At 38.4% G+C, this 16,688-nt stretch overlaps 1 protein-coding gene across 8 annotated transcripts in view; it reads right to left on the reverse strand.

The window, feature by feature from the left end:
• NCKAP5 (NCK associated protein 5) overlaps positions 1–16,688 on the reverse strand; it is a 1,012,185-nt gene that overhangs the window by 349,085 nt on the left and 646,412 nt on the right. For all 8 annotated transcript variants that reach the window (XM_067025888.1, XM_059055602.2, XM_059055601.2 and 5 more), the window contains one exon: positions 2,671–2,758. In XM_067025888.1, the coding sequence (XP_066881989.1) occupies positions 2,671–2,758 (88 nt within the window). The remainder of the gene's footprint in view (positions 1–2,670; positions 2,759–16,688) is intronic.

Below are 16,688 nucleotides of genomic sequence, written 5' to 3' on the forward strand. Positions count from 1 at the left end.
TGTGATAATAACCCTCCATATTATGAAGCAATAAATTTCCCAGCTCTTACCCAAAGCGAAGCATTCGGCTTCAGGGAGTGTTAACTGTGCACTCTGCTGGTTTCACCACACACACCTTTTTGCACAACCGATTTTCCTACTATTTGCCATATTCAGAACACCAGGATGACTGAGGGGACAGGGGCCTCCCTGGGACTCAGTGCCACCCTTCTCTCTGTTCTCATGTCTTGAATCCCCAGAGGACAAAGCTGTGCCTAGTCCACAATAAAAACTCAATAAATAGCTGTTGAATGTATAAATGACCTTTATGGTTCATGTAACCCAAATCCCTCTCCAATTTTCCAGATAATGAGCCTGAGGCCAATGAGAGCAATGGCTGAAAAATCCCTTCCCTGCAGCATGAATTCACATTAGTAACTGTCTCCTCTCTAGAGAGAAGAGCTGATTTCCCAAATCTAATTGACTGGGTGATTAAGAGGAAATAGTTGGGAAAACACATTTTTAAAAGTCTCTCTGTTTTTCTAAGAAGCTTCCGGTTTCACAAAACGAATTCTGATGATAAGAGTGTATACCATGGTTTTGGCTAACAAGGGTGTGAAGAGATTAGCAAAGAATGATGAAAAGGAAATAAGAACTTGGTGAAACAGAGCCACAATGAGGAGACTGGAAAAGCACAGGAGGGACGCTGAATTACTTAGTTCTGATTAAAGCCTGGTGTTAACCTGTGAGTGGGGACAGAAGACTGACATTTCAGGTTCATATGACTCTTTAAGGCTAAACAGAACCATTTAATGCAGAGTCAAGTCTGAGTTTTTACTTACACATCAATTTTCTGCCAAAGCAAATATAATACCTAGGAAAGATTCAGAGATAGAAGGACTTAAATCCTTATCCTTACTGTAGGTGACCACACATCAGGAAAAGCTGGGCATGCCTTTCCCATGTGAAGGCCACCTCAAGAAGAATCTCAACCTTTTCCTGAGAAATGGATTTGCGCAGTTTTTCTACTGTTGTCATGGAACTAACTTTGTTTTCAAGATTTTTTTTTTTGATGTGGACCATTTTTAAAGTATTGAATTCGTTGCAATGTCGCTTCTGTTTTATGTTTTGGTTTTTTGGACGTGAGGCCTGTGGGATCTTAGCCCCCCGAACAGGGATCAAACCCATACCCCCTGCATTGGTAGGTGAAGTCTTAACCACTGGACAGCCAGCGAAGTCCCTATGGAGCTAACTTTTATCTCCTCCAAGGCTGCTTAAGTCAACTCCTTATACTGCTTTCACTGGAGATAGAGAACAGTTGTCCCCGCTGTCATCCTGTAGTTCTGTAGATGTCTCCAGAGTCAACGATTTAGGACACAGACTTCTTAAGGTTAATTCTATCCACATTTCTTAACTTTATATGATACTGTGACTTTTATTGTCAGATTCCTCTCAATCTTTGTCATCACAAGTGGGGTTGCAGAGCCCAGAACCTGTGAATTCAGGGACACTAGTGTGAAACGATCTTTACCAGCCGGGTTCCTAGGCTTGCCTCCCCAGACCCACATGCTCTTTAGCTAGCCAAAACTTAGGGCTGCCCAGTGATCACCTTAAACTTTGGCCCACCTCCTTTCCTTCTTTAGCTTTTGAAAGCCCCCTATGCATAGTCATGCAATGGATATTGGGTGTCTATTTGTGATTTTCAGTGCTTTTCAGTGGAAGTCCTACATTGATCTAGATAGAGTACCTGGGCTCTTTCTGCTGTCAGAGCCTTCTCATGGCCAACTTGGGTCATGCTTAGATTAGATGCCCTGCTTCCCAGCCTGGTCACTTCACTAGTGTTAAAACACCATGGTATAAGGGCTATCAGAAGATAACTTGTTGGGACTTCCCTGACAGTCCAGTGGTTAAGACTCTGCACTTCCAATACAGGGGGAATGGGTTCGATCCCTGGTCAGGGAACTAAGATCCCATGTGCCATGCAGTGCAACCAAAAAAATTAATTAATTAATTTTTTTAAAAAAAGACAACTTGGTAGTGCACTGACCACTGACTCTCTTTGGACCTCTATAGACTCCACATGGCCTGAGGCGCAAGACCACACCCGTGAGCTGAGAAGACAGACATAACCTCGGCCAGCTCTTCCATGTCCCCTCAGTCTCACCATCAAACTTTTCATCTCACCAGCCATGATGCAGTCCCCGTGAGCTTCTTACTCTCCAGGAGCCTGCCATGCACGTTCATACCACTGCCCCTTTACCTAGGCTTCCCTCTGCCTGGAATGTTCTTTCTCTTGTTCTCTACTTCTCAGGTCCACCTTAAATGTCAGACCGCTGGGAAGTATTCTTTACCTTCCCTGGGCCCCTGTGTTCCGGAGAATGCTGTAGATGCCTCTCTTACAGCCTTGACCACAGAGTACCGTGATACTTCTATAGGTCTCTCTGCATCTCTATAAACGTATTTTTTGCACCTTCCTACAACCAAACCTACAATTCCTTTCACAAAGTACAAGAAATAAATGAGTTAAATGAATGTGTACAGTACTCCGCAAACAGAGGTGACTGGTGTGGCTCCCAGCACTGGGGTCTGGACCATCCTTTATTTATCTCCAGGTTAGGGAGGACAGAGCTAGAGAAATCCAAGCAAAACAAGCCAACCAGTATCCAGCCAAGAGCAAGACATGTGGTGTACCTGATAGACCATTATATTAACAGTTTCTTCTTTTTTCTGTTCTGGAGGTCCTTGACTCTGCAGTAGATTTCGTACTGTTTCTTCCATCCTGAAAAACAAGCAAAAATAAATAAATAAATAGACAGGTAGATAGATAAATGAATAAATGATTTCTTTAAGAAATGTTTCCTATTAACATGGGTCTGTTCCAGTTAGTAGAAATCATTCTTTAGTATATTATTCCCTAAACTTAAACCTGGAAATCTCTTTTCTCTTCTCTCTCCTTCACCCTCTATATTAAGAATCTGTCATGAAGTCCTTTGCAATTGTTCTGCAGAATGGCTCTGGCTTCTCTCTCTCTTTACCATTCAGGTCTCTATCCTTGGCCTCCTATGTCTGTACACATGCAAACATCTCCCAACGTCCTTCTACACTTTCAGTTTGACACAGTGTCACCCCAGTAAGTTTCCTGAAACACCACTTTGACTTTTTAAAATCAGTTTTCAAAGTTGACAAATCCTACATGAATCTATTTTCACCATTAATACACTGTTATGTCTTTCCATGGTGGTCTTTCTGTGTCAGCACACAAAGATCTACTTTTTTTCAACTGCTTCCTAATATTCCATGATGTGAAGGCACCATAAATTATTTAACCATTTACCTGCTGATGGAATTTATATTACTTCAAAAAAGCTTGCTATTTGAATGAAGAAACATCTTTACAAATACATCTTAGTGCACATTTATGAGTAATTCTATAGGTTATATTATAATATATATTGTATGCTATAATCGTATTTTAAATACCCACTTCAAACCCTTCCCCTTCCCAACCCCCTCCTCCAAACCCAAAAGTAAAGAGTAAAAATACACACACCCATTTCCATTTCCAGACATTGTTTCAAGCTGTTACTACTTCTTGGAATGCCAACATCCTTTCACCTTCTCATGGGCCATCCATCTTTCAAAATCCACCTCAAGTTTCACTTCCTAAAAGACTTCTTTATTAGTCCCCTACTTCTATGAATTCTTATAGCCCTATACTTTAAATCATTCATTCTATCACTTAAAAACTCGCCACTTTAATACTCAAAGATTTCATGTATGCATGCTTTGTCTTCTGAAGTAAATTACAATATTTGCTATAGAATCATGTCATATATTTATGTACTTCCCTCAATTACAGATAAAGTAGGTACTCAGTAGACATTATTATATGAATCCCTTGTTAATTCATTTAAAAAAATATTAAGTGCCTACTCTGTAACAGGCACTGACTGTGTATATTCAAACTAAGTTCGAATGGCCTTATCCTTGGGACTCATCTGTGAGGATTCACAGACCAGAACTCTGAGAGCAGGCTGCCCGAACTAAACACAATGAACACAGTGCACTCATATGCCCAGAACCTGAGTCGGCTGTCTTTTCAAGTCCCATCCTGAAGCATGTATTTTAGTGACTCAATATAATCCTAGTTTAGGAGATTTGTCGGGGGAAGCAGGCTGACCCAGCATCTCTCTCTCACTAGGGCTTCTAGCAAGACAAATTAGGGGCTCTAGGAGGCCTCTGAATTCCCAGAAGTGGCAAGACCCTTACAGCAAGTAACCAAGGTAGTGTGGTTCAGAATGCCAACTACTCATATGGCGCATCACTACTTAGCAGAAGAGTAAAGACACTGCGGATGAACTGGGCCAATCCAAACATGGATTATAACTGGGGAAATTCTGCCTTCACAGGCAATGGCACCAGGATCCATTCAGGATCTCGAGAAGATGGTGGACACTGATTATGAGTGTGCAGAGAATGATTTGTGACTATACATTTACTCAAGCCATCTCTTCATGCATCCAGCCAGGAAAGCAAAGTCTGTTCCTTATATTTTCACATATCCTATGTAATTAATGATAATAAAATTAAATAGTACTTTTAACTTGTCAAAGACCTCTCATGTCTATTAATCATTATAATGCACTTTTAAAGTATCATTATATCTCTGTGGTAGATGAGAAAGCCAAGGTCCAGAAAGGATGAATGGTTTACTTATGGGATCACGGTTAGTTGGACACAGAATTAGGATTAAACCATTTTCACGACTGTAAAAACAACATCCTTTTTCCACAAGGACTTATTTACATTCAGGGAAATGATATGAAATGAAGAGGAGTCTTAACTCTTAATTAAGAGTTGTCTTTGTGAAAACCTATTGGATGCTGAACCCAAGAAAGCAACGATATTATTTCTGACCTGGGGAGAGGTTTATGTGAAAAAAATAGGTGTAAAGAAGTCACAAATTCTGAAATAATAAGTGATGAAAGCCAATTTCTAATACTTTATTTCATTTTATATAAACAGAGACAACCTCTTGAATGACAGTAGATTTTCCATGATATTTACTAAATCTGTCATAAATAAGAAAAATAATGATAATGGTAATAACTTGCTCAACATCACTCAGCAGGGACTAGCCTCTTGTTTCCTAAATATTAGTCTACTTTCTTCCTATCTTTGCACAGAGATTTAAAATCTTTCTTATTTCAATCCTTATTTTATTCGTTTATAAACATTTGACTTAATTATGGGCCAACAGTTAAAACTCAAATAAAATCTTGTCTTTGCCATCAATAAATTAAAACACAATTCTGTCTCAGTGCATATCTTGCTGAATTATCTCTTCTGTATAATTAAAAGTTCTACACACAAGTTGCTGGATCAAAAAGAAAAACATTTATTCACTTTCTCCCCGTTCTTCTTGGCTTCAAAGTTTAAAAAAAAAAAAGAAATAAAAAAGAGGGGGTGGAAAGAAAGTTGTTAAAACAGGATTGCAAACAGCTTAGACCCACGGTAACATGGTGAACACTTTTCTGTCACAAATTCATGATTAATTAAAACCAATTTCATTTCCAAGCTATAGCTTGGAACAGAGTTGTAGGGACCCAGCCCTACCCTCAGAAAAAAATTAAGTTGTCTCATCTTTCATAACCTTTATGAATCTGCTAACAGAGAAATATTTTGAACCTGATAGGAATATACCATTATTCCCTAATTATATATATTTAAAAAAATTCTCATTTAGCAAACTTCTCTATTTTCCTAAAAATCAAAGACTATGAAGCATCATCCATTGTAGTATAATGCCCAATGACATTTTACTTTGTTTTATTATTTTGATAGCTGATGTATGAGGGATTGCATTACCTGTCTGCACACAGAATAATCTATCATCTGTTTCTCAGATGTGACTAAAAATAACAAATTCCTTTCCCCAGGTCAGGCATGGGCAGAGTTTTTTGTTTTTGATTTTTGGTTCAATCTATCTTTAAATACTTATCTTAATTAATGTCTTCTAGTTCTTTTCTGTTTTTTCCTTTTGTCTGACCTGAGATTAAATCCTTTCTTCCTCTAAATACCAGTCAAGTAGCTATCATAACTAAGGCCATATCTAGGCCAAAATTATACTTAGTGATATGTAATAAATTCTAATGTACATTAAGTGAACTATTTTTAAAAAGTTAAGTCCTACACAAGTCAGAAAAAATAAACCAAATTCATATGCAAACAGTATATTTCAAGTAACATAGATATACATGTAGGAATTGTCTTTAATTGAAAATAGATTCCGTGTTTTAAGGTACGTATCATTTAATTAACACATTTTTTGTATAGTATTTCCCTTGGGGAAGAATAAAACATAGGTTTTGCTTAAAAAGGGCACTAACTTAAAGTTAGAAAAATAGGACATTAAAAAAGAACACATGAGAAGAATAACAATTCAAAAGCACATAAGAGCTGGATTAGTGAGGATCTGAAACAAAAACTTCTCCCTGTACCCAGGGGTCCACCTTTGTCACAGACCCCCTTCTAAAGAGCAGATGACTGGGGAAGTTGTCACTGGATCTGCATCCATGTCTCACAGATACAGTCTCCCTACCCAACAAAGGAAGATCCTTCTGGAAGTAAATATTCAAAGACAATGGTTTCCTGAATCCTTTCAAGGCAGGAAACTACCTAATCATTCAGGGCCTGATAATGTCAGGAGTCTCTTTACCATCAGAGAATATGGTTTGAGCCCTGAAGAACTTGACTCATTCAATAATGAAAATACTATTAGAAAACACAATCCCAGAGCACACTGGGAGCTGTTCATTCTAATAGCAGGTAAAGGAAAGTGAACTCTTCCACATCCCTTCCTTCCTCCCCAAATTTAGCCCTCTCTTTTGCCTAATGACACTCTGGGAACTGATCAGAACATTAGACTGAAGCATTCTTTTGTGACTCTTGTGATCAGATATTCAGTTTAGCATGTCATTTTTGACAGAAATAGAACAAAATTAACACAAAACAAGAAGCCACACTCCCCGGCTCAAACTAGTAACTGATGAGGCTCTTTGAACTAAAAGCTGGACCGAATCATATTTTTGTTTTTAAGAAATATTTTAAGCTATGTATTTGCTGATTAATCACATTAAATAAAAATGAAACTAATAATGCAATTACTCAATATCCCCCCATATTTTCCTATGTGAGAGGCTGCAAGACCAGAACCCACCCACTTCTGCTAGAAGTACATGCCATATTCTCTTCACCTACACTGTGCACTTTGTTGACAGCTGTTGCTGAGACTTGCAAATTGCTTCTCCTTGTGTTTCACTGTATTTGACTACCAATCTTCTCATTTTGAGAAAGTGTGTCAGTTTAAGCAAGGGTGCTGCCATGATTGAATTTCATTTTAAAGACAAGAAGAAAGGGACTGGGGTTCAAATAGAAAGAAGGTTGAGGGGCTTGAGTCACTGCAGCACCTCTCCTTCACCTGGAGCCTCCTCCCTATGAAGTCATCCCATGTGACCCCATATAGAGAACAGCATTCATCTGGCAAGGTCAAAGGCCAAAATGGGGACAAGCATCCTTCCCATATCTGCTGGAAAAAAGAGAAGTGCTTACAAGATAGTCTTTCATTGGATGACTATTAGCAGGGTTAAAAAATTTAAGCACATTACCACTGGGATATTCAGAAAAAATACAATCCATTTATTTTGTATATAATCAAACATCTTTTTTCTTGAGCCTCCACATACTGACTAGCATTAACTTTTGCCCAAACCTTACTATAAATCCTACACTTTGTCTAACACGACAGATTTTTAAATCCATTGAGAAACAAGTGTCCATCTATAAGAGAATATATAAGCAACTGTGTTAACAGGTAAACCTCAAAGATATTGCCGGTTTGGTTCCAGACCACTGCAATAAAGCAAATATTGCAATAAAGCAAATATTGCAATAAAACAAGTCACAAATGTTTTTCTATTACATATAAAGGTTTATTCTACACTGTAGTCTATTAAATGTACAATAGCATTATGTCTAAAAAACAATGTACATACCTCAATTTAAAATACTGCTGAAAAATGCTATCATCTGATAAAACAGGGTTTCTGCAAAACTTCAATTTGTAAAAAAATATATATGTAGTATCTGGGAAGTACAACAGAGCAAAGTGCAATACAACGAGGTATGCCTGTGTATATTTCCCACGTTGGAATCCTATTCAGCAACAATAGGAATAAGCTGATGCATGCAATGATATGGAATAATCTCACAAACATTATGCTGAGTGAAAGAAGCCACACACAAAAGACTAAATACGTGATTCCATTTGTATGCAACTTTAGTGCAGGAAAAATTAATCTATGATGTAAAATTTAAGAACAGTGATTGCCAGGGAGGGCAGAGACTGACTGGTAAGGGACACAAGGAACTTCCTGGGATGACACCGACGTTCTGTATCTCCACAGGGGTTTGTATTGCACAGGTGTAAGCATTTGTTGGGATTCATCAAAGGCTATATTTAAGATTTGTGTATATCACTGGATATAAATGTTATCTTGAAAGAAAAAATGCACCGTAAACAAATATGGAACTTTAATTAGTGCTATACATGCTCAAGTATGTACATAATTTGGGGTGAAATGTAATGATGCTTGAAGTTTACTTTGAAATGCATCAACGATTAGACAGATGGATGGAGAGAGAGATGGATACATGGCTAGACATATGGTAAAGCAAGTACAGTAAAAGTGAGTGGTAGAATCTAGTTGTTGGGTACACAGCGTTCGCTGTAAAATTCATTCAACTCTTTGTATATTAAAAATTGTTTATACTAAATTATTGAAAACGTTTTGTTCATTTGTTTTTAAAAGTAGACCTTATCTCTTGGGTAAAAATGTTGAAGAGAAGCAACTGCTTTTCTTCCATAGATGGTTCCTAGGTGTAAGCAGGTCTGGTTGCACGGATCACAATCTTTACAGAGGAAGGAGACTTGGTTGTGGTGTCATCTTATATCTGGAGAGAAGTCACTTGTCTACAGATTTGTTGCTGGCCCTTCTGCTTCTATGTCTGAAGGTCTTGAGGCTGTTCCCAGCCTGTTTGTTCTGTTTGGTCAGAGCCTAGAGGTATGTATGGCACTCTGACCTTCACCTTAGCTTCTGCTTGCTACACTGTTCTGAATCTTGGTCGCCACCTCCAATGAGCATGCTGACCTGGCAGTTTATCTTCAGACACATCTGTAAGAGTGCCCTTGACCTTCCATAGCAGGCCCACTGGGTCTCCAGGCAGCCTCAAAATCGCACAGAATCTGAAGAAAGCCTGGAAAGGTAAAACCCACAATCTCCTTTGTGCCTGAGCATGGTGGACCGCCAAGTGGATGCTCTTCTTTCCTTAAGGAGAAGCCCTTCTTTTGTTCTTTCTTTACACTCTGTGTACTTTTCCATCATAGCCTAATAGCATCTTATTAATGATCTCTGAGTTCCTTGAGGTCACTGACTGTGTCTTGTTTATTTTTACTTTTTTTTTTTTTAGAAGATGTTGGGGGTAGGAGTTTATTAATTAATTTATTTATTTTGTCTGTGTTGGGTCTTCGTTTCTCCGCGAGGGCTTTCTCTAGTTGTGGCAAGCGGGGGCCACTCTTCATCGCGGTGCGCAGGCCTCTCACTATCGCGGCCTCTCCTGTTGCGGAGCACAGGCTCCAGCCGCGCAGGCTCAGTAGTGTGGCTCACGGGCCTTGCGTCATGTAGGATCCTCCTAGCCCAGGGGTCGAACCCGTGTCCCCTGCATTAGCAGGCAGATTCTCAACCACTGCACCACCAGGGAAGCCCTGTGTCTTGTTTATTTTATCTCTAACAACTAAGCACAGCTAGTGTTGCTGATTCGGCATTCAATAAATTCTTTTTTGGGTGAATGAATGAATCTAATAGTTTTTTCACATATTTATTTCCTGGCTCCTTATATTTTCATTTCCCCATAGACCTATATGTAGATGTAACTGGTCAGAGAGAAGTAGTAACGAGAGAGGTACCAGCAAGACTAGACGGGCTAATTCTTAAGCTGCGACACGTGGGGCTAAGATGCAGGGCTCCTGGTCATTAGTAAAACAAATCAAATATCTCCTAGAAATAACTCCTTGCTCTTTTTGTCACATTTAATATGCAGTCCACAGTTCATATGCTTCATTTGCAACTAACTAGCTTAGGTGGTTAAAATATTATCCTTATGAGGCCAGGGTTTTCTAGATTCAATCCCTAGTCTGGACTTCCTTTACCATCTAGCAGACTAATCTCTGCTAAGAGACCCCAGGGCTCTACTGCTAGGGGAGAAAAGATCGGAGAATTATCTTAATGAAGAACATATTTTGCATGGCCTCACATATCATTTGCTTTTAAATATCTTTTTCCGATTCTACTCCCATTGCTTTCCTGACAACCCATCCTCCCTCCCCAGTTTAACTGCAGTGCAAAGCTTTCCTCAAGTTAGGGAGTGAGGGTAAAAGCTGACTTATATTCAATTTCAAGATGAAACTGTTCACGTGGAAAGTTTACTAGTTTAAGAACTAGGTTCCGCCCAACTGCACCAACTTGTTTCCTTAGCAGATGAGTTTCCTCACTTAGAAGCTAGAATATCTAAGCATGTAAAGCAGGGACAATCCCCAGGTTGGCCGTGACTTTGATGTTCTTAACCCAATCTCTGCTTATCCTGGCTCTAACAGTTGGGAATAGTAAATCTACAGTGACAATAATGAAAAACTGCACTGAACTGAAACTCACTCTGGATAAATGTTGGAGGCCTGGGATTTCTTATTTCTTTCTCAGATGATATATATTTTTAATTCAGCACAAATTTTGCAAGTATAATACCATTGCCCAGGAACCACAGTGCTCTAATTCACTCTTGGGGATGCAACACCATTCATAAACAAATCGAAAGGTGCTAGTCTAATTTGAATTACTGCATCATATTCACTCCAGGGCCAGCTGTATGTGAACAGAAAACAACATAAATTTCCTCATAGGCAGGCTTACGCGAATCCTGCATGGGGAGATCACTGCATGGAGAAAAGCAGATTTGGAGAGGGCAGGGAAGCAGAGAGATGCATTCACTCGCAATTTTCCACATGGCGTTGAAGGGAATTCCCTAAATGTTTTCTTTTTTTCTTTACTTCATTTTCTTTTAACATCTTTATTGCAGTATAATTTCTTTACAATGATGTGTTAGTTTATGCTTTATAACAAAGTGAATCAGCTTTATGTATAAATATATCCCCATATCTCCTCCCTCTTGCGTTTCCCTCCCTATCCCATCCCTCTAGGTGGTCAAAAAGCACCGAGCTGATCTCCCTGTGCTATGCAGCTGCTTCCCACTAGCTATCTATTTTATATCTGGTGGTGTATATATGCCCATGCTACTCTCTCACTTGGTCCCAGCTAATCCTTCCCCTGCCCTGTTTCCTCAAGTCCATTCTCTAAAACTGCATCTTTAATCCTGTCCTACCCCTAGGTTCTTCAGGACCATTTTTTTTTTTTATTCCATATATATGTGTTAGCATACGGTATTTGATTTTCTCTTTCTAACTTCACACTGTGTAACAGTCTCTAGGTCCAACCACCTCACTACAAATAGTTCAGTTTCATTTCTTTTTAAGGCTGAGTAATATTCCATTGTATTTATGAGCCAACATCTTTATCCATTCATCTGTCGATGGACACTTAGGTTGCTTCCATGTCCTGGCTATTGTAAATAGAGCTGCAATGAACATTGTGGTACATGACTCTGAATTATGGTTTTCTCACAGTATATGCCCAGTATTGGGAAAGCTGGGACGTATGGTACTTGTATTTTTAGTGTTTTAAGGAACCTCCATACTGTTCTCCCTAGTGGCTGTATCAATTTACATTCCCACCAACAGTGCAAGAGGGTTCTCTCTTCTCCATACCCTCTCCAGCATTTACTGTTTGTAGATATTTTGATGATGGCCATTCGGATGGGTGTGAGGTGATAACTCATTGTAGCTTTGATTTGCATTTCGCTAATGATTAGTGATGTTGAGCATCCTTTCATGTGTTTGTTGGCAATCTGTATATCTTTTTTGGGGAAATGTCTATTTAGGTTTTCTGCCCATTTTTGGATTGAGATTTTTTTGATATTGAGCTGCATGAGCTGCTTGTAAACTTTGGAGATTAATCCTTTGTCAGTTGCTTCATTTGCAAATATTTTCTCCCATTCTGAGGGTTGTCTTTTCATCTTATGTTTTCCTTTGCTGTGCAAAAGCTTTTAAATTTCATTAGGTCCCATTTGTTTATTTTTGTTTTTATTTCAATTTCCCTAGGAGGTGGGTCAAAGAGGATCTTGCTGTGATTTATGTCATAGAGTGTTCTGCCTATGTTTTCCTCTAAGAGTTTTTTAGTATCTGGACTTACATTTAGGTCTTTAATCCATTTTGAGCTTAATTTTGTGTATCGTGTTAGGGAGTGTTCTAATTTCATTCTTTTACATGTAGCTGTCCAGGTTTCCCAGCACCACTTATTGAAGAGGCTGCCTTTTCTCCATTGTATATTCCTGCCTCGTTTATCAAAGATAATGTGACCATATGTGTGTGGGTTTATCTCTGGGTTTTCTATCCTCCATTGATCGATATTTCTGTTTTTGTGCCAGGACCTTATTGTCTTGATTACTGTAGCTTTGCAGTATAGTCCGAAGTTTGGGAGCCCAATTCCTGCATCTCCGTTTTTCTCTCTCAAGATTGCTTTGGCTATTTGGGGTCTTTTGTGTTTCCATACAAATTGTGAACTGTTTTGTTCTAGTTCTGTGAAAAATGCCATTGATAGTTTGATAGGGATTGCACTGAATCTGTAGATTGCTTTGGATAGTATAGTGCTTTTCACAATGTTGATTCTTCCAATCCAAGAATGTGGGATATCTCTCCATCTGTTTGTATCATCTTTAACTTCTTTCATCAGTGTCTTATAGTTTTCTGCATACAGGTCTTTCATCTCCTTAGGTAGGTTTATTCTTAGGTATTTTATTCTTTTTATTTTAATGGTAAATGGGAGTGTTTCTCTTTCAGGTTTTTCATCATTAGTGTGTAGGAATGCAAGAGATTTCTTTGCATTAATTTTGTATCCTGCTACTTTACCAAATTCATTGATTAGCTCTAGTAGTTTTCTGGTAGCATCTTTAGGATTCTCTATGTATAGTCTCATGTCATCTGCAAACAGGGACAGCTTTACTTCTTCTTTTCTGATTTGGATTCCTTTTATTTCCTTTTGTTCTCTGATTGCTATGGCTAAAACTATGAAAACTATGTTGAATAATAGTGGTGAGAGTGGACAACCTTGTCTTGTTCCTGATCTTAGTGAAAATGGTTTCAATTTTTCACCATTGAGGACGATGTTGGTTGTGGGTTTGTCATATATGGCCTTTATTATGTTGAGGTAAGTTCCCTCTATGCCAACTTTCTGGAGGGTTTTTATCATAAATCGGTGTTCAATTTTGTCGAAAGCTTTCTCTGCATCTATTGAGATGATCATATGGTTTTGCTCCTTCAATTTGTTAATATGGTTTATCATACTGATTGAATTGTGTGTACTGAAAAATCATTGCATCCCTGGGATAAACCCCACTTGCTCATGGTGCATCATCCTTTCAATATGCTGTTGGATTCTGTTTGCTACTATTTTGTTAAGGATTTTTGCATCTACGTTCACCAGCAATACTGGCCTGTACTTTTCTTTCTTTGTTACATCTTTGTCTGATTTTGGAATCGGGGTGACGGTGGCCTCATAGAATGATTTTGGGAGTGTTCCTTCCTCTGCTATATTTTGGAAGAGTTTGAGAAGGATAGGTGTTAGCTCATCTCTAAATGTTTGATAGTATTCGCCTGTGAAGCCATCTGGTCCTGGGCTTTTTATTGTTGGAAGATTTTTAATCGCAGTCTCAATTTCAGTGCTTGTGATTGGTCTGTTTATATTCTCTATTTCTTCCTGGTTCAGTCTCGGAAGGTTGTGCTTTTCTGAGAATTCATCCATTTCTTCCAGGTTGTCCATTTTATTGGCATATAGTTGCTTTTAGTAATCTCTCATGATTCTTTGCATTTCTGCAGTGTCAGTTGTTACTTTCTCCATTTTCATTTCTAATTCTATTGATTTGAGTCTTCTTGCTTTTTCTTTGGTGAGTCTGACTAATGGTTTATCAATTTTGTTTACCTTCTCAAAGAACCAGCTTTCAGTCTTATTGATCTTTGTTATTTTTTCCTTAATTTCTTTTTCATTTGTTTCTCATCTCATCTTTATGATTTCTTTCCTTCTGCTAAGTTTGGGTTTTTTCGTTCTTCCTCTAATTGCTTTAGTTGTAAGGTTTGGTTGTTTATTTGAGATGTTTCTTATTTCTTGAGGTAGGATTGTACTGCTATAAACTTCCCTCTTAGAACTGCTTTTGCCACATCCCATAGGTTTTGGGGTGGTCACGTTTTCACTGTCATTTGTTTCTAGGTATTTTTTGATTTCCTCCTTGATTTCTTCAGTGATCTCTTGGTTATTTAGCAGCATATTGTTTGGGTTCCATGTGTTTTTATTTTTTACAGATTTTTTCCTGTAATTGATATCTAGTCTCATAGCATTGTGGCTGGAAAACATACTTGATATGATTTCAATTTTCTTAAATTTACAAAGGCTTGATGTGTGACCCAAGATATGATCTATCCTGGAGAATGTTCCATGAGCACTTGAGAAGAAAGTGTATTCTGCTGTTTTTGGATGGAATGTCCTATAAATATCAAGTAAATCCATCTTGTGTAATGTATCATTTAAAGCTTGTGTTTCCTTATTTATTTTCATTTTGGATGATCTGTCCATTGGTGAAACTGGGGTGTTAAAGTCTCTTACTATGATTGTGTTACTGTCGATTTCCCCTTTTATGGTTGTTAGCATTTGCCTTATGTATTGAGGTGCTCCTATTTTGGGTGCATAAATATTTACAATTGTTCTATCTTTGTCATGGATTGATCCCTTGATCATTATATAGTGTTCTTCTTTGTCTCTTGTAATAGTCTTTGTTTTAAAGTGTAATTTTGTCTGATATGAGAATTGCTACTCCAGCTTTCTTTTGATTTCCATTTGCATCGAATATCTTTTTCCATCCCCTCACTTTCAGTCTGTATGTGTCCCTAGGTCTGAAATGGGTCTCTTGTAGACAGCATATATACAGGTTTTGTTTTTGTAATCATTCAGCTAGTCTTTGTCTTTCGGTTGGAGCATTTAATCCATTTAGATTTATGGTAATTATATAAATTATGTAGATTAATCTATATGTATTATATGTATACATATGTATGTTCCTGTTACCATTTCCTTAATTGTTTCGGGTTTATTTCTGTAGGTCTTTTCCTTCTCTTGCGTTTCCTGCCTAGAGAAGTTCCTTTAGCATTTGTTGTAAAGGTGGTTTGGTGGTGCTGAATTCTCTTAGCTTTTGCTTGTCTGTAAAGGTTTTAATTTCTCTGCCGAATCTGAATGAGATCCTTGCTGGGTAGAGTAATCTTGGTTGTAGGTTTTCCCCTTTCATCACTTTTAATATGTCCTGTCACTCTCTTCTGGCTTGCAGAGTTTCTGCTGAAAGATCAGCTGTTAATCTTATGGAGATTTCCTTGTATGTTATTTGTTGTTTTTCCCTTGCTACTTTTAATATTTTTTGTTTGCATTTAATTTTTGATAGTTTGATTAATATGTGTCTTGGCATGTTTCTCCTTGGATTTATCCTGTATGGGACTCTCTGTGCTTCTGGGACTTGAGTATTTCCTTTCCCATACTAGGGAAGTTTTCAACTATAATCTCTTCAAATATTTTCCCAGTCCCTTTCTTTTTCTCTTTGTCTTCTGGGACCCCTATAATTTGAATGTTGGTGCGTTTAATGTTGTCCCAGAGGTCTCTGAGACTGTCCTCAATTCTTTTCATTCTTTTTTCTTTATTCTGCTCTTCAGTAGTTATTTCCACTATTTTGTCTTACAGGTCACTTATCCGTTCTTCTGCCTCAGTTATTCTGCTTTTGATTCCTTCTAGAGAATTTTATATTTCATTTATTGTGTTGTTCATCATTGTTTGTTTGATCTTTAGTTCTTCTAGGTCTTTGTTAAACATTTCTTGTATTTTCTCCATTCTATTTCCAAGATTTTGGTTCATCTTTATTACCATTACTCTGAATTCTTTTTCTGGTAGACTGCCTATTTCCTCTTCAATTGTTTGGTCTGGTGGGTTTTACCTTGCTCCTTCATCTGCTGTGTGTTTCTCTGTCTTCTCATTTTGCTTAACTTACTGCGTTTGGGATCTCCTTTTCGCAGGCTGCCGGTTTGTAGTTCCCATTGTTTTTGGTGTCTGCTCCCAGTGGGTAAGGTTGGTTCAGTGGGTTGTGTAGGCTTCTTGGTAGGGGGGACTGCTGCTTGTGTTCTGGTGGATGAGGCTGGATCTTGTCTTTTTGGTGGGCAGGTCCACCTCTGGTGTTGTGTTTTGGGGTGTCTGTGAACTTATTACGATTTTAGACAGCCTCTCTGCTAATGGGTGGGGTTGTGTTCCTGTCTTGCTAGTTGTTTGGCATAGGGTGTCCAGCACTGGAGCTTGCTGGTCATTGAGTGGAGCTGGGTGGTGGTGTTGAGACAGAGATCTCTGGGAGAGCTCTTGCCATTTGATATTACATGGGGCCGGGAGGTCTCTGGTGGACCA

This window comes from Kogia breviceps, chromosome 2 (assembly GCF_026419965.1).
Source record: "Kogia breviceps isolate mKogBre1 chromosome 2, mKogBre1 haplotype 1, whole genome shotgun sequence".
Classification (NCBI taxonomy): domain Eukaryota; kingdom Metazoa; phylum Chordata; class Mammalia; order Artiodactyla; family Physeteridae; genus Kogia; species Kogia breviceps.